Source organism: Pipistrellus kuhlii, unplaced genomic scaffold, assembly GCF_014108245.1.
Source record: "Pipistrellus kuhlii isolate mPipKuh1 unplaced genomic scaffold, mPipKuh1.p scaffold_m20_p_2, whole genome shotgun sequence".
NCBI classification, from domain to species: domain Eukaryota; kingdom Metazoa; phylum Chordata; class Mammalia; order Chiroptera; family Vespertilionidae; genus Pipistrellus; species Pipistrellus kuhlii.
Genome location: NW_023425515.1, coordinates 52,051,989 through 52,071,050, shown reverse-complemented (window position 1 = coordinate 52,071,050; position 19,062 = coordinate 52,051,989). Strand labels below are relative to the sequence as shown.

Here is a 19,062-nt window from a genome sequence, read left to right as displayed (position 1 = left end):
AATCAGGTAGATTACGGGAGGCATTCACCTACCTGCCCTGCCCGGAACAATAAATTTGACAAGTCTGGCTAAGGTCTTAGTTAACTTAGGGAGCAGAGTTTTATTACATTATTAACCTTTTTGCAAGGGCTTCTCCTCTAATACAACACTTCTCTCATCCTTATCACTACTAAACTCCTGAACTTTTTGACAGGAAAAAAAAAAAAAAGGTTTTCTATGATAAATGCTATTACCCTGTTGCCGGAGCACAAGCTCTGGCCTAGATCTTTCAGGAATCCGGTCTTCTTGGCTGTGCGGTTACTGCCTCCACGGATCCCTGGTAAGGAAATACAATAAATAAGTCAACCCAGTGCAAGGTAGTTGCCATTGATCCTAAACATCTACAGTTTTGAACTCAGAATCTTGCCCCCGCCTCGCTTCACGCGACCCGACCCGGTGAGTCCTAATCCTACCTACGAATGGGGAGAACTTCCTCAGGAACAGGTCAGAAAACGATTGCCTAGGTAACGGAGTCGCTTCCCAGTCAGGTCCCAGGACCGGAAAAAAAAAAAAAAAAAAAAAAAAAAGGCCTCGGGCTCCTTTTCCCCTGATTCTAGAACGAACTCGGGCGCCACCAGGCCTTTGGGCCGCGAGTCCGCCCTCCCCGGGCCTCAGTTTCCACGCTAAATCTCCACAGAAAGGGCCGTGCGGCAGGCCCCTTCTCCCGTTAGGAGCTCCGACATTCCGGGACACGAGCGCCAGGAGTCTGGAGCCACAGCCTCTCGGTACCTCGGGGCCCGCTCCTACCCCAGCCTCCCCCTCAGGCCCTCACCTCATCCCGCTCCGCGTTCCACCGCCGAAGCCCCTCACTCCCACCGCCGCGCTCCTCCGCGGCGCGGCGTTCCCGGAATGGCGTGCGTCGCAACGCGGGAAAAGGCCCGGGGGCGGGACCGGGATTCTGGAGCCAAGGGGCGGGGCGCCTTTCGCCGGGCAGCCAATCAGCACTCGAGATGCTCCCAGGGGGCGCGCGCGTCGGGCGCGGGGCGGAGTCTGGGCGGGCTGTTCTCGCGGCGGCGAAGGCTGCTCCTCAGGCTGAGGTGGCAGAAGGTCTAGAGGCGCGTCAGGGGGAGGAGAAGGCGAAGTCGGAGCCGGAGGAGGATAATGAATGGACCCTGGTACGCCGACAGCCGCGAGCGGATTCTCAAGTTGGGCGACAGTTTTGAGAAGCGGCCGCGATGCGCCTTTCACACTGTGCGCTGTGAGTGAGGACCATCCTGGGGAAAGGGGGGAGCTCCGGGACAGGGGGTTTGGAGGCACGAACGTCTCCCGAGTTGTGTTCCCACGGATTCCCTTATTTTGCTGGAGAACGGGGTGCCCTGTGCGATCCTCCGCCCCGCTTGGAGTCCTGGGGGGTCGGGTCGGTGGAAGGAGCCAGAGTTCAGCAGGTGTGGATAAACCCTGGACAGAGATTTTTAGTAAAAACGAGCAGGCGAAAGGGAAACTTAGTGAAGAGGGTCTGCAGGAGGGACTGGAGACAGACACGACGGCTGGGTGATACAAAGGTGGAAAGGAAAACAGAAAGGTGACAAATGGAAGGGAGCAGAGGACCCAAGTTGGACAGAGGGAAGGGAATGCCTTGAGGCTGGTGGACAAATGATCCTCTCTTCTTCTTCTTTACTTTTTCTGTTTGGCTAATTAGGGTTCTTATTTAGTGTGATCCTGAGGAGAGATTCTGAGCCATTCTAACAGTCTGCATCTCTTTTGGATTCCTGATGATCAAATACTGACCATCACAGTATTGGAGGGTGTGCCATTCTTTATTGGAAAGATATTTACCTCCCTGTGATGTCTCCTTTTGATTTCCCTTTGGTTGTCTTCTGGAACTAGTTTTAATAAATTATCCTTTTTTTATGTTGAGGTAGAAAAGGGAGCTCTTTTGCTTTAATAGTTGGACAATATAGATTACAGAAAGGAAAACATAGCATATTATGATTTGGTATGTAAAACATTCATTCTTTGCATAATAGCCCTCATAAAATTATAGAGCGGAAAGGAAACGTTGAGATCATTGAGTCATAACCTCTTATTTTTTTGTGCCAAAATTGTAAAGTAGGTATTTTTTTTCACTTCCTTTCCCCAGCTCTGCCCTTCCTTGGTGTATAGCATCTCAGTTTTACATTTTTCTCAGTCTTCCTGCTCCTACCTAGACCATCCAGAGGTCTTTATGGTTTTTACTCCGAGGTGACCCATGCTTCAACCAAAACAACGAATTAAAACTTACATTCCCCAAATGTTTAGTAAGTTTTAGACAATCTAATTATATTGACTCATAGTAAAGATATGAAGAACTAATTTGGCTTCTAATTTTCCAAGGATATACTTACATTTTATAATGGGTTTTGTTAAGAAAATCAGTATCCAATTCATGGAATAAGTGGAGGATATATTTGTAAACAGAGGCTCTTAAAAAATGTCCTTTGAGTTCTTCTCCATACTCTGTTGTCCTAAACTCTCCACAGTGAGATAGTAAATGCTGGCTGTAAAGTTTCTTGCCTTCTTCAGTCCCATTTTACAAAAGTGTGTTGTAGTTATTACCTTGTTTCCCCATGACTTTCTCTCAACTAATACTGCCTCTCTTCTTTCCTCTTTTTTCTCAGGTATACTAAATTACAGAATTTATGATTATAAAAATTTGCTCAAGAATATATTTTCATATAACTTGGGGGTATATCCTCTTTTTAAGGGTGTGAACCCCAAATTAAGTGAATAAAAATAGCCTTTGAAAAGCGCTTTGCAGGGGTTTCAAAGCCTTTCATTTGTAAAAGTTCTCAAAATGCTGAAATTGTGCCGTAAGACTCTGAAAGTCAGATGATCCACCTACAAGAATGAAAATAAACTAAAAAACAACCACAATAAACCGAGATATGTGAATATACTCTTAGTCCTGTGGAAGACATTAGAAAGGTTTTCAGCCCTTTGGTTTTATTCTTGTTGTTGAAGGAGACAAAATATTTCTATATTTATTTAAATACTAGAGACCTGGTGCATGAAATTCATGTACTAGGGTAGGGGGTGTCTAAGCTGTCAGTCGCACATCCTTAACACTAATTTGTCACTATGAGCCTCACTTCTGGCTGAGCAGCGCTCCCCATGTGGGAGAGCACTGTCCACCAGGAGTCAGCTCCTTCATTGAGCATCTGCTCCCTGGTGGTTCATGCATGTCATAGCGACTGGTCGAGCTGTTGACTGTCCCCTGGTGGTCAGTGCACATCATTATGCCTATCCAATATGCTGAGGCTTTGGAAAATCTATATGTGAATTTTGGCCTCCAGCACATATATGTTATGCAAAATGGCAGTAATAATATCTAAATTATAGAGTGTTTAAAGAATAATAAGATAGCAGAAACAACTTAGCAAAATATTTGGTGTGTGGTAAAGAATAAATAGTAGTCACCATTTTTCTTGAAGGGTTAAATTTATGTGTATGAGGAATACCAATGAATGTAATTTACTTAGACTTTCAAAAGCATTTATCAGGGCTTGGCAATAAAACTATGGAAAAGATAGTCTGGCATGTGGTAGGGCAGACATGGGATGTTCTATAAATGATAAGCTAAATGCTTAGCAGCAGATGTTTCACTGGGTAGAAGAGTTTAAGTAACAGAATTCACTAGAATACATTTTGGATATGGGATAGTACTAATTTTACAATATATATTCAGATAAGGGAATAATCATTGAAATTTCTTAGTTTGTAAATGATATCACTTTTTGTTGTCACAAAATGAAGAGCTCATCTGCATTGACTACAGGGAGGTTGTCCTACGTGTCAAGTGGAGCCACTCCCAATGAAGTAATTATTAAGATTTTATGTGAGAAAATATTAGAAAGTACAATAATGGAAAAGAAGATTAAAATTATATGTTCTCTGATCAGTGTGGTATATTGGCAAGAGTGTGGGTTTTGGAGTTAATTGAATTAGTTCAAATCCCAAGAAGTAAATTTATAATAATTGTGGAATCTTTTATGAAGATATTGAGATTATATGATGTTACAGGTAAAATAGTCAGAAAAGTGGTTAACATTAACAGAAAAGTATTAACTACAAAGTAGGATATGTTTTTCTATTCCTTATGTAATATTAGAGGCTGGGTGCACAACATTTGTGTACTGGGGATGGGGTTCCTCAGGCCTGCCTGCGCCCTCTCAAGGAGTGGGCCTAAATCAGTGGACATCCCCTGAGGGGTCTTTAGTGCTGATGCAGAGGCTGGAGAGACTCCTGGCACCACCACTGCATTTGCCAGCATGAGCCCAGCTTCTGGCTGAGAGGCACTCCTCCTGGGGGTGTGTACTGACCATCAAGGGGAAGCTCCTGCTTTAAGCGTCTGCACCCTGGTGGTCAGTACACATCATAGCAACCAGTCATTACACTGGTTGATTTTATTAAAAGACATATTAGCCTTTTATTATATAGGATAAGTAATTGTATTGTAAAGCTGAAGAAAATAACATAGATGAAGGAAATCCAGAGGGAAGAATATCAGTAAAATTTTGGTGGTGAAATTTCCAAACCAAAGAGAACTGAAAGAAATAAATTATTTAGTTTGGAATCAGCAATTTACAAGAAAATGCATTTGACATTTGGAAGCATATGGAAAGCATGAAGGTTAGGTTATTCAACAATTTCTAAAATTCTAGAGCTATATACTTAACCCCTTGAAATTGAAAAGTTGTCTACTTTTTTAAAAACTTGTTTTGCCTTGGCCAGTGTGGCTCAGTTGGTTGAGCTTAGTCCCATACACCAAAAGGTCACAGTTTGGATTCCCTGGTAAGGGCATATACCCTGTTTGCTGACTCCATCCCCAGTAGGGGGTGTGCAGGAGGAGGCAGCTGATTCATTTTTATCTCTCTTGGATGCTTTTTTCTCTCTCTCCCTTTCCCTTCCTCTCTCTTTCTCTCTCTCTCTAAGATAAAAACAAACATTTAAAAAAAAAAAACTTTTTGTTTGAAGGTAAATATAAGACTTTACTTAAATAACATAATAAAAAGTGAAATTTATCTTAATAGAATAGAAATACAAATAGATTCAGAATAGTTTTGATAGACTTATTTATTTTATTTTATTTGTAAACTAGAGGCCCATTGCACAAAATTTATGCACTAAGGAGGGGGAAGGTCCCTCAGCCTGGCCTGCACCCTCTTCACAGTATGGGAACCCTTAAGGGATGTCCGATTGACAGCCTAGGCCCACTTCCAGCCATTAGTCTGTATATTGGCATGGAGGCAGAAGAGGTTCCCGCCACTGCCACTGTGCTTGCCAGCTGTGAGCCTGGCTTCTGCTGAGCGGTGCTACCCCTGTGGGAGTGCACTCACCACCAGAGGGCAGCTCCTGTGTAAAATGGGATCAGGCTGAAACCAGCTCTCCAACATCCACTGAGGGGTACTGGGTTTTGAGAGGGTTCAGGCCAGGCGGAGGGACCACACCAGTGCACATCAGGGCCAGGGAGGAATGTGGGAGAGCATGTCCAACCTGTCTTGCTCAGTCTAAATTGTCCGGACCACAGCAGCAAGCTAACCTACTGATCAGAGTATCTGTCCCCTGGTGGTCAGTACACATCATAGCGAGCAATTGAGCAGCCTTACCATATCATTAGGATATTACGCTTTGATTAGTTGAACCAACAACTGGATGACCAGACACTTAGCATAGTAAGCTTTTAATATTATCCTATCTAATAAAGAGGGAATATGCTAATTGACCATTGCATCCTCACAAGATGGCAGCTCCCAGTCCCTTTCAGCCCTGCCTCATCCAGCTTCAGTCCCCCAGTCCCCTCAGCCCCGCCTCACCTAGGCAGAGTCCCCCAGTTCCCTCAGCCCTGCAGAGGAAGGCAGTTGATTGTGATTGGACCAGCAGGGGAGGGAAGTTGGAGGCAATCTGGGCCTGCAGGGGAGGGCAGTTGGGGGTGATTGGGCCAGCAGGGGAGGGCAGTTGGGGACAATCATGCCAGCAGGGAAGCAGTTAGGCTTTAATCAGGCCACCCAGAGGGTGATTATGGGGGGCTATCAGGCTGGCAGGCAGAGTGGTTAGGGGCAATCAGGCAGGCAGACAGGAAAAGGGTTAGGAGCCAACAGTCCTTGATTATGAGAGTGGTCCTAGATTGGAGAGAGTGTAGGCTGGGCTGAGGTATACCCTGTGGGATTAGTCATAAACCAGCAGTTGGACATCTCTCTTGCAATCTGGGACCACTGGCTCCTAACTGCTCACCTTCTGCCTGTCTTATCACCCCTAAATGCCTCTGCCTGCCTACCTAATTACCCCTAACCCCATCTGCTTGCCTTCCTGATCGCCCCTAACTGCCCTCCCCTGCTGGCCTGATCTCACCTCCAACTGCCCTCCCCTGCCAGCCTGGTCCCCCCCCCCCCCACTGCCTTCCCCTGCAGGCTGATCTCACCCCCAACTGCCTCTGCCTGCCTGATCACCCCTAACTGCCCTCCCCTGCCAGCCTGATCTTGCCCCCAACAGCCCTCCCCTGCAGACTTGATCTCACCCCTAACTGGTCTCCCCTGCTAGCCTGATTGCTCCTAACTGCCTCTGCCTCCTGACAGGTGGGAACCTTAGTGACCTAGAAATGACTAAGCACAATCTCAAGAGGACAACTACAACTTGGCTCCAGCCAACCACTGCCAAAAGGAATATGGGCTAGGTATTGCCAGGTTATCTTATGATTTTTTTTTAAAAGATAAGCTGGTAATTAAAAATAAATTTGGTGCCCTTGCTGGTTTGGCTCAGTGGATAGAGTGTAGACCTGAGGAATGAAGGGTCCCAGGTTCAAATCTGGTCAAGGGAACATGGGTTACAGGCTCCATCTCCAGCAGGGGGTGTGCAAGAGGCAGCCCATTAATGATCCTCTCTCATCATTGATGTTTCTATCTCTCTCCCTCTTCCTTCCTCTCTGTACACCATAAAAATATTTGATGTGATTCAGTTGGTTGGGCACCAACTCATGTATCAAAAGATTCTGGGCTGGATTCCCCAATAGGGGGCATACAGAAAGCAGCTGATTGATGTTTTGCTCTCACATTGATGTTTCTATTCCCCCCTCTCTCTTCTTCTGTCTCTAAAATTCAATAAAAATATTTAAAAAATATAAGTTTGGAGAGATGGTTCAGAGAAGGAATATGAATCAGAGTCAGTTATGAAGATATCTTAAGAACCCATTATATTAAAGACATTGTGCCAGGAGCCACAGTTCTGGAGGAATTCAAGTATGAGGCATTGTGCTTTAAAAGTTATGGAGACTTGAGGGGCAGGGGCAGGCTGGGGGTAAAAAAGGGACATATGTAATACTTTCAACAATAAAGAATTATTTTTTAAAAACAGTTTGGATTCCGGTCAAGAGCAGGAGGCAACCAATTGATGTGTTTCTCTTACATTGATATTTTTTTCTGTCTTTCCCTCTCTCTCCAACTCTCTCTAAAAATCAAGGAAAAATATCATCTGGTGAGGATTAAAAAAGAATAATAATAAAAATAAGTAAATAAGTAAGTAAATGTTATGGACACTTGATTTGAGGTGGTGACCACACAATACAGTTTTCAGATGATACATTATAGAATTATACACTTAAAACCTGTATAATTTTATTAACAGTGTCACCCAACAACTTAAAAATAACTAAATAAATATTACAGTCCAATAGGACTCAAAGAGTTAAATAATTTCAGGTAATATATGTTAGATTTTTCACAAGTGATACTAGAGGTCCAGTGTATGAAATTTGTGCACTGTGGGAGCCGTGTCCCTCAGCCCAGCCTGCACTCTCTCCAATCTGGGATCCCTCTCACATTCCACGACTGCTGGCTCCCAACCTGCCTGATTGCCCCTAACTGCCCTCCCCTGCTGGCCCGGTCACTCTTAACTGCCCTCTCCTGCAAACCTGATCACCCCCAACTGCCCTCCCTTGCAGGCCTGGTCCTTCCCAACTGTCCTCCCCTGCTTGCCTGATCGCCCACAACTGTCCTCTCCTGCTGGCTATCTTGCGACGGTCATCTTGTGTCCACGTGGGTGTGGGTCATCTTTGACCACATGGGGGCAGCCATCTTGTGTGTTGGAGTGATGGGCAATTTGCATATTTATTATATTGGATGGTAAATGCTACAGAAATGGATAAGAGTTGAGATTTTGGAGAGTAGGGAGAGGGATAAGCACAGAAACCCCTTCATACAAGAGGGAACTTTGAAATAGGATTCAAATTCTAAGAGAGCAAAAGCACAGAGAAAAGAAGAAGGGCAAACTCTAGGTACTTCGATAGTTTAGCCTTTTGTTGATTGGAAGCTAGTTTGAATGAGGTAAGAATGGAAAGAGATATCTCTGAAAAGATATTATAAAAGAAGATATTGTTGTCTTCTCTCCCCATTGATGTTGGTATCAGTGAAACTAATGTCAGAGGTTGTTGGCCAACTTCTCATCTTTTTATTTTAGCTGAATTTTGTGGTTTCTTATTATACTTACAGAAGTAAACTGGATTGTATTTTGTTTGTCTGTTTGTAATATAAAGACTCCTTTAAATCATTTTAATTACTGGTTGTTGAAAAATGTTTTATTATTCTGACACATGCTCATATCTACCGTATTTTTCGGACCATAAGACGCACTTTTTCCCCCCCAGAAGTGGGGGGAAAAAGTCCCTGCGTCTTATGGTCCAAATATAGCCTACACATATACTTTAAAAAAAAAGTTTTTTTACTTGCCCGGCTCTGTGTGGTCTCTGTGTGCTTGCCCGGCTCTAAAATGGTTCTAAATGCTGCTGTTTACTTTACAGGGTTGATTACATGTGTTTATGACTGTGATGTTGGGTTTTAATGCACATAAAATATTTTAGGACACTATTTGTTTCAGAATCTTTTTTTCTTCATTTCCCTTCTCTAAAAACTGGTGCGTCTTATGGTCCGGTGCGTCTTATGGTCCGAAAAATACGGTAATAGCATATTGTTTCATCTTATAAAAATCTGTATCTGTATCTATTTTTAGATGACTTCAAGCCTGCTTCTGTTGACACTTCTTGTGAAGGAGAACTTGAGGTTGGCAAAGGTGAACAGGTGACAATAACTCTGCCAAATATAGAAGTGAGTATATATATATATGTATTTATTTAAAATATATTGTTATTGATTTCAGAGAGGAAGGAAGAAGGAGAGAGACAGAAACATCAATGCTGGGAGAATTATTGATCAGCTACTTCCTGCATGGCCCACACTGGGGATTGAGCCTGCAACCCAGGCATTTGCCATGTGCCCTGACCGGGAATTGAAACCTGACCTCCTGGTTCATAGATTGACATTCAACCACTGAGCCATGCTGGCCAGTCAGTATCCTATATAATAAAGAGCTAATATGCTAATTAGATGGAACAGCAGTAGGGTTTCTTGACATCCTTCTGGACAAGCTTCTGGATGAAGCCTGGGTGCCAGGGCCAGCTGAGGCTGCGAGGGGCTGTATGGGCTGCTGGAGCTGCAAGGGCCAAGTGCCTTCACAAATTTTGTCCATCGGGCCTCTAGTTTCTATATATATTTATTTATTTTACTTATTTTTTTATTTTACTGGTATTTTAGAGAGAGGGACAGGGAGAAGGAGAGGGAGAGAAGATAGAAACATCCATGATAGAGAAACATCTATCATGGATGTACTGGGGATCGAGGCCACAACCTGGGCATATGCCTGACCAGGAATCCAACCAGCAATCTTGTAGTTCAGTGGACGAGGCTCAATCCACAGAGCCATACCGGCTGACCTATTTCTATATATTTAGACTAAAGGGATATTTTTGTAAGATTTCCACTGAATTTAAATGAAATAATTACACAATTCATGCATTAGGTAGCTATTGGGAATACAGAGATATATTTGACACAGTTAGTGTCCTAAAAATGTTATTTAATGAGGAATACAGGAAATAATGGATTATAACATAAAGACTATCTTAAGGGTATATACAGAGTATTATGGGAGTACAAAAGTGAGGTAACTCAGCCAGGAGAGGGAAATGAGACAAGAGGATATACTATTTTGAATTGACTAGGTGAAGAAAAGAAAAAGGTAATAGGCTAAGATAGTGGTAGGCAAACTGTAGCTCGCGAGCCATATGCCGTTCTTTGGCCCCTTGAGATTTTAGGAAGGGCAAGCTTAGGAATACCCTAATTAAGTTAATAACAATGTACCTACCTATATATTTTAATTTTAAAAAATTTGGCTCTCAAAAGAAATTTCCATTGTTGTACTGTTGACTCTGTTGACTAATGAGTTTGCTGACCACTGGGCTAAGACAAAGCAACTGAAGAGTCTGTAACATTTGAAGAACTATATATAAGCTACTTTGGCTAGGGGAGAAGGGGTGCTTTTGGGGACATACTGAGAGGTGGAAAGTTATTTAATAATCAGGTAGTAAAGGACCTTTGTGTAATGCATAAGTGTTTGAACTTATCCTGTAACTCTTTTAGATAGCTAGAATGAAAGAGAATTGTTGCCAAAACCGGTTTGCCTCAATGGATAGAGCTTCGGCTTAGGGACTGAAGGGACCCGGGTTCGATTCCGGTCAAGGGCATGTACCTTGGTTGCGGGCATATCCCCAGTAGGGGGTGTGCAAGAGGCAGCTGATCAGTGACTCTCTCTCATTGATGTTTCTAGCTCTCTCTCTCTCCCTTCTTCTCTGTACAAAATCAATAAAATATATCAATATTAAAAAAAAAAAAAGAAAGAAAAAAAAAAGAAAGAGAATTGTTAAAATTACCACCTGGGAAGAGCAAACATTTTTTTCTGCTTGCAGTCCTTAAATAATTATGCATAAGAATAGAAATTACAGTCTCAACTGAACTTTGTGAATTTTTCCTTCTTAACTAAAGAACTTCTTAAAAACAAGTGGGAGGTTTACTTTTCAGAGTTCTTAATTTTGTAGGTTTTTTATGGAACTGTAATGATTTTAAGTTTGAGGCATTTAGATTCTCCTATTTTCTATATGAATTCATTTCTGGTAAAAATACCTAGAAGCTTGGAGTCATCCCATAAAATAGAACTTTTATCATACTATTAAAGGCCCGATGCATGAAATTCATGCAAATGTGAACAGGTGACCTTTGCAGCCCTAGCTTTGTCCGGAAGGATGTATGATCTAATTACCATATTATGCTTTTATTATTATAGATACTTTTAAAAAGGTTCTGATGGTTCTTCAATAGGGTAGATTTTCTAATTCTCATTTCTCTAGGTGTATGTTTGTTTGTTTTGATAATATCAAATAGAAGAAACTAATAGAAAATAAAGACAGTTTAGTTGGTTAATATTGGACATTGCAAATCTCTTTTTTTTATAAACAGTTCTGTATAGTTGACTGTTATAAAACTTCACAATGTTGAATTTTGAAAGGAAAATACTGTTATAATTTGTCATTGGTGCAGTCCAAGGTTGGCATATTTTTAGTGCTGACTATCTATGGGGTACTTTTGTAGGCCTCAATGAAATAGCCCACAGGAAACTTCCAACTACAATTCCTATTATGTAGGAAATGTATCTTTACTGGTTGCTTATGACTTTATCCCTCAAACCTTGCACTTGTGAGAGTTCTATATTAGTATGTCTGGTGGACTATATGCCATTCTATATATTGAACCCAGTCTGATTTCTTTCATTAAGTTTACTTAGCTCACATGGAAAAATAGTCCACCACATTCTGGAGACGTCAGCCTAATTTAAATTCTAGAGTCCTATTTTAACAGCTTGTTGTAGTTATATTTTTTAATTAATTATATCTTTTGTTATTACAATTTTTATTGTGTTTTGGTAATTTTTAAGCTTAAATGCTACCTTATCTGATATTAATATTGCCACCTTTGTTTTCTGTTTGCATATTCATGGAATCTTAGTTCTTTTCCTTTTGTTTACCTGACATTTTGTTTTAAGTATATCTTTTGTTAACAGAATATTGTTTTATTTTTAAATCCAATTTGACACATTCTATTTTTACTAAGAGAATTATATCCACATTTATTTCAAAGTTGGCATACTTAATTTTTACTTCTATCATTTTGTATTTTTATTTTGTATGTTTGTTAGTTAGTCTATTTCCTCATTTTTGTTCTTTATTTAGTTTCAGGCATCTCTTCTTTCTTTTTCTTCCGTCTTTCTCTACCCCCCTCCCATGTTACTTTAGGAATACTATTGTACATTTTCATTTCATTACTGATTACTTTCCTTTTCTGGTATACATAATCAGGCATGATCAATTTGCCTGTCAGCAGATAAGAAACAAAACTGGAAGGAGAGTATGGAGGAAAATAACAGTAGTCTAGGTGAGATAATGATTGTATTCTTGAAACTTAGTAATTTTTTTAATCAATATTATACCAATAAATTAAATAAAAAATAGTCTGATGAAAATTATATCTTAAACACCACCAAAATGTTCTGAGTTGGGTAACAGCCATAAACAGCAGGAGATGATAGGATGTATTCAATAGTTATTTACATAATACATGTGCCTCAGTTGATTATTTGGTTGGAGCATCATCCCACACACCAAGAGGGGGCAGGTTTGATTCCCAGTAAGGGCACATAACCAGGTTGCCTGTTCCATCCCCAGCCGAGACACATATGGGAGGCAACTGATTTCTCTGTTTTTCTCTCTCTCAGATCAATTTAAAAAACACATTATTTAGAGGCAAGGATGATTAATATGCTTAGGAGTCTCTTAGTACTTTAATACCTCTTTCTTTGGGTATGGTATAAAATACGGGCAATAATTAAAGTTTAAAATAAGGGTTGGTACACTTGAAACCTGTATGGTTTTGTGAACCTATGTCACCCCAGTAAATTCAATAATAAATAAATAAATACCCCAAGTAGAGCAGCTTCTAGAAAAAAAGATTAAAAAGCAGGAGGAGAGCCTACGGGAGCTTTGGGACAATACAAACCAAAATAATATTCGAATAATAGGGGTTCCAGAAGGAAAGGAAACTGAGGTAGACATGGAAAAAATATTTCAAGAAATAATGACAGAAAACTTTCCTGAAATAGAGAAGAAAAAACCCACACAAATCCAAGATGCTCGCAGAGTCCCAAGCAAAATGAATCCCAGAAGACAGACTCCAACACATATTATAATCAAATTGGCAAACAACAATGACAAAGTAAGAATCTTAAAAGCAGCCAGAGAGAGACAGAAAGTTACATATAAAGGAACCCCCATCAGACTAGCAACTGATTTCTCAACAGAAACTTATCAGGCCAGAAGGGAATGGGATGAAATATACAAAGTCATGCAAAGGAAGGGTCTGAATCCAAGAATACTGTACCCAGCAAGGCTATCAATCAAAATTGAAGGGGAAATCAGGAGCTTCACAGACAAGAAAAGACTGAAGGAATTTATCTCCACCAAACCAGTAATGTAAGAAATGCTAAAGGGTCTACTGTAAAAATAAAGAAATAAGAAGTGAAGAAGGAACACAGGGGTATAGAATAAAAATGGCGTCAAATGTGTACCTATCAATAATAACCTTAAATGTAAATGGATTAAATGCTCCAATCAAAAGACATAGGGTAACAGATTGGATAAGAAAACAAGACCCATACATCTGTTGTCTACAAGAAACCCACCTCAGAAAAAAAGATGCACACAGACTGAGGGTGAAGGGATGGAAAAAAGTTTTCCAGGCAAATGGAAATGAAAAAAAAGCTGGGGTGGCAATAATTATATCTGACAAATTAGATCTCAGAGTGAAGGACATAATAAGAGATAATGAAGGCCACTTCATAATACTAAAGGGAACAATCAAACAAGAAGAAATAACCCTGGTAAATATATATGCACCCAATACAGGAGCAACCAAATACATAAAAAAACTGCTGGAGGACATTAAGAGAAAGATTAATAGCAATACAATCATAGTAGGAGATTTTAATACCCTACTGTCACCCTTCGACAAATCATCTAAACAAAAAATCAGCAAAGAAATATCAATCCTAAATGATTCACTAGACCAGATGGAATTAAATGACATCTTCAGAACACTCCACCCCAAAGCCACAGAATATACATTCTTCTCAAGTGCACATGGGACATTCTCAAAGATAGACCACATTTTGGGACATAGGCAAAGTCTCTTCAAATTCAAGAAGATAGAAATCATACCAAGTATTGTATCTTCTCAGACCATAATGGCATAAAACTGGAAATTAACTACAATAAAAATAATCCAAAGAAATCAAACACATGGAGACTAAACAGCATGCTATTAAACAAGGACTGGGTTACCAGAGAAATCAAGGGAGAAATTAAAAACATCCTGGAAACAAATGACAATGAAAACACAACAATCCAAAATCTATGGGACACAGCAAAAGCAGTTTTGAGAGGGAAGTTCATATCCTTACAAGCCTATTGCAAAAAACTAGAAAAAACAGATGATCTAACTCTACAACTCAAAGAGTTAGAAAAGGAGCAACAAGAAAAGCCCAGTGTAAGCAGAAGGAAGGAAATAACAAAAATCAGAGCACAGATAAACGACATAGAGATAAAAAAAAAACAATACATAAGATGAACAAAACCAAGAGGTGATTCTTTGAAAGAATAAACAAGATAGATGAACCTCTAGCCAGGCTAACTAAGAAACAAAGAGAGAGGACCCAAATAAACAAAATCAGAAATGAAAGAGGTGAAATAACAATAGACCCCACCGAAATACAACGGATTGTTACAAAATACTACGAACAACTCTATTCCAACAAACTGAACAACCTGGAGGAAATGGACATATTCCTAGAAAAATACAAACTTCCAAAACTCGATCAGGAAGAATCTAAAAATCTCAATAGACCAGTGACTTGGGAAGAAATTGAAACAGTCATCAGAAAGCTTCCAGCAAACAAAAGCCCAGGGCCAGATGGCTTCACAGGAGAGTTTTACCAAACATTCAAGGAAGAACTAAAACCTATCCTCCTCAGACTTTTCCAAAAAATTCAAGAGGAAGGAACACTTCCAATCTCCGTCTATGAAGCCAGCATCACCCTAATACCAAAACCAGATAAAGACAACTCAATGAAAGAGAATTGCAGGCCAATATCCCTCATGAACATAGATGCCAAAATCCTCAACAAAATTCTAGCAAATCGGCTCCAGCAGAGCATCACAAAGATCATACACCATGACCAAGTAGGATTTATTCCAGGAATGCAAGGTTGGTACAATATCCGCAAATCAATAAATGTGATACATCACATAAACAAATTGAAAGATAAAAATCATATAGTCATATCAATTGATGCAGAAAAAGCATTTGATAAAATCCAACACCCTTTCCTGATAAAAACTCTTAACAAGGTGGGAGTACAAGGATCATACCTCAACATAATAAAAGCTATATATGATAAACCCACAGCCAACATTATACTCAATGGGCAAAAACTAAAACCATTCCCTCTAAGAACAGGAACAAGGCAGGGATGCCCACTCTCGCCACTCCTGTTTGCCATAGTACTGGAAGTACTAGCCATTGCAATTAGACAAGAGGAGGAAATAAAAGGCATCCAAATTGGAAAAGAAGAAGTAAAGTTATCCTTATTTGCAGATGACATGATATTGTACATAAAAAACCCAAAAGACTCCATTAGAAAACTAATTGACTTAATAAATGAATTTGGCAATGTAGCAGGATACAAAATTAACACCAAGCAATCCATGGCATTTCTATACACCAACAGTGAAACTACAGAAACAGAGACTAAAAAAGCAATTCCATTTACCATCGCACCAAAAAAATTAAGATACCTAGGAATAAATTTAACTAAGGAAGTAAAGGACCTATATGCAGAAAACTACACGACACTGAAAAAAGAGATAGAGGATGATGGAAGGAAATGGAAGAACATACCATGTTCCTGGATTGGTAGAATCAACATCATCAAAATGTCCATACTTCCTAAAGCAATCTATAGGTTCAATGCACTCCCCATTAAAATACCAATGGCATATTTCACTGACCTAGAAAGCACTCTCCAAAAGTTCATTTGGAACAATAAAAGACCCCGAATAGCCACAGCAATCCTGAGAAAGAAGGGTAAAGTAGGAGGGATCTCAATACCAGACTTCAAACTGTATTACAAAGCCACTGTTCTCAAAACAGCCTGGTACTGGCACAAGAACAGGCATATAGATCAATGGAATAGAATCGAGAACCCAGATATCAACTCAAATCAATATGCTCAATTAATATTTGACAAAGGAGGCACAAATATACAATGGAGTCAAGACAGTTTCTTCAATAAATGGTGTTGGGAAAATTGGGCAGACGCATGCAAAAGAATGAAACTAGATCACCAACTTATACCATACACAAAAATAAACTCAAAATGGATACAGGACTTAAACATCAGATGGGAAACCATAAAAATACTAGAAACATCCACAGGCAGCAAAATCTCAGACGTATGCCAAAAGAACTTCTTCACTGATACTGCCCCTAGGGCAATGGAAGCTAAAGAGAAAATAAACAAATGGGACTACATCAAAATAAAAAGCTTTTTTACAGCAAAAGAAACCATCAACAAAACAAGAAGAAAGCCCACGGTGTGGGAGAACATATTTGCAAATAACACCACTGATAAAGGTTTAATCTCCAACATCTACAGACAGCTGATACAACTAAATAAAAGGAAGATGAATGATCCAATTAAGAAATGGGCAATGGACCTAAATAGAATATTTTCAAAAGAAGAAAGAAGGAAGGCCAAAAGGCACATGAAAACATGCTCAAAGTCACTAATTATCCGAGAGATGCAAATCAAAACAACAATGCGGTACCGTCTCACACCTGTCAGAATGGCCAACATCAACAAATCAACAAATGACAAGTGTTGGCGAGGTTGCAGAGAAAAAGGAACCCTCGTGCACTGCTGGTGGGAATGCAGACTGGTGCAACCACTGTGGAGAACAGTGTGGAGTTTCCTCAAAAAACTGAAAATGGAACTCCCATTTGACCCAGTAATCCCACTCCTAGGAATATATCCCAAGAAACTAGAAACACCAATCAGAAAGGATATATGCACCCCTATGTTCATGGCAGCACAATCTACAATAGCCAGAATTTGGAAACAGCCTAGGTGTCCGTCAGCAGATGATTGGATCAAAAAACCATGGTACATCTACACAATGGAATACTATGCTGCCATAAAAAAGAAGGAATTCTCATCATTTGCAGCAACCTGGATGGAATTGGAGAACATCATGCTGAGTGAAATAAGCCAATCAATGAAAGAGAAACACCACATGACCCCACTCATTTGTGGATAATAAAGATCATTATAAACTGATGAACCAAAAGATATATATAGAGACATTAAAGCAACAAGCAGATTGTCAAATTGCAGCGGGAAGGGGAGGAGGATCTGGGGGAGATAATAGATCAACCGAAGGACTTGTATACATGCATATAAGTACAACCAATGGACATAAAACTATGGGGAGGGAGGGGATGTGTCGAAGGGAGGGAGGGGGGCAAAAAAAAATCAATAAAATATGTAAAAATAAATAAATAAATAAATAAATACCAATAGACATATGAAAGGATGCTTATGCTTAATGTCACTGATCATCAGAGAAAAGCAGATTAAAACCACAATGAGATATCACCTCACACCTGTCAGAATGGCTATCATCTATAAATCGACAAAAAGGAAGTTTTGGCGAGGATGTAGAGAAAAGAGAATCCTTATGCACTGTTTGTGGGAATGCAGGAAACAGTAAGGAATTACCTAAAAAAATTAGAAATGGAACTACCTTATGACCCAGCAATTTCACTTCTTGGAATATATCCAAAGAAACCCCAAACACTAATTCAAAAGGATAGATATACCTCTATGTTCATTGTAGCTCTATTTACAATAGCCAACATTTGGAAGTAGGCCAAGTGCCCATCAGTTGATGAGTGGATAAAAAAGCTGTGGTACATTTATACAATGGAATACTACTGAGTTATAAAAAAGAAGGAAATCTTACCTTTTGCAACAGCATGAAGGGACCTGGAGAGTATTGTGCTAAGTGAAATAAGCCAGTCCAAGAAAGACAAGTACCATACTATTTCACTTATTTGTGGAATTAATGCCGGGGTGATATTCAGCATCTAGAAGGGTTCAGGATTCTGGAGAAAGGCTGCATGAAAATTAATAAAGAGACTAGAAATATAATATAAATTTGCAATCTATGGGGGAGCCAAAGGAAGCTTAGCTGTAGTAGCTAAGTTCTCTGAGTCTCTGGATCCAGGGCTCTTTTTATTCCCATATTTTGCCCTATAGCAAAGCAGATATACATATCAAAGGTAAGGTTTAGTATACAGTAGGTATCCGCAGGTTGGGGAAAATGCCCTTGACTGTTCAGCTGTTTGGCCAGCAGGAGGCAATAACATGTAAATTGAAATGCCCTCAGCTGTATGATAACTGGCAATAATATATGCAGATCTTCAGGTTTGGGGAAATGCTTTTGGCCATTCCAGTAGGCAATAACATGTGTTCAGCCCTGCTGAATATAGAAGCCCATCAACCTTTCGGTGCTGGAAGGAGACTTGACTTGGGATGGTAAACACACAATACAATATATAGATGTTGTATTATAGAATTATATATCTGAAATATATAATTTTACTGATCAATATTGTACCAATAAATTCAATAAAAAATAGTAAGAAGGAAATCATATCTTAATCACCACCAAAATGTAGTCATCTGTATTTCTGTCCCTTTTTTAATTTTCCCAAGATAATGAAATATATCAATGACTTACAAAAATATAAATAAAATAATAATGGTGCTCAATTTCATGAGGACAAAAAGTTTAATTTTTTAAAACTTGTTCAAAGTGTGAAAGACTATGAAAGCCTTATTTAACTTGTTAATTACAGTAAAAAGTGTTCATATTTTTGGTATTCAATATTCATTTAGTGTCTGTGAAGGGCTTGGTAGTTTAGTTGCTAGGAGCAATTCAAAAATTTATGATCTAATCCTTATTCCTTAGTAATGCAGGAGTACAATAATGTATTA

General features: G+C 39.8%; 2 protein-coding genes across 7 annotated transcripts in view; one reads left to right on the top strand and one right to left on the bottom strand.

The window, feature by feature from the left end:
• The window catches only part of IQCB1 (IQ motif containing B1), a 48,539-nt gene extending 47,600 nt beyond the window's left edge, over nucleotides 1-939 (bottom strand). For all 4 annotated transcript variants that reach the window (XM_036445980.1, XM_036445983.2, XM_036445984.1 and 1 more), the window contains exons 1-2: nucleotides 812-939; nucleotides 234-316 (exon numbers count right to left, since the gene is read on the bottom strand). The gene's annotated coding sequence lies outside the window, so the exon portion shown is untranslated. The remainder of the gene's footprint in view (nucleotides 1-233; nucleotides 317-811) is intronic.
• Nucleotides 940-1,024: 85 nt separating this feature from the next.
• Nucleotides 1,025-19,062, top strand: part of EAF2 (ELL associated factor 2) — a 38,107-nt gene continuing 20,069 nt past the window's right edge. Inside the window, exons 1-2 of one of the 3 annotated variants that reach the window (XM_036445985.2) lie at nucleotides 1,025-1,237; nucleotides 9,016-9,110. In XM_036445985.2, coding sequence (XP_036301878.1) covers nucleotides 1,141-1,237; nucleotides 9,016-9,110 — 192 coding nt within the window. In that variant the 5' untranslated portion in view covers nucleotides 1,025-1,140. The remainder of the gene's footprint in view (nucleotides 1,238-9,015; nucleotides 9,111-19,062) is intronic. The other 2 variants (XM_036445987.1, XM_036445988.2) reach the window with 2 other exon arrangements.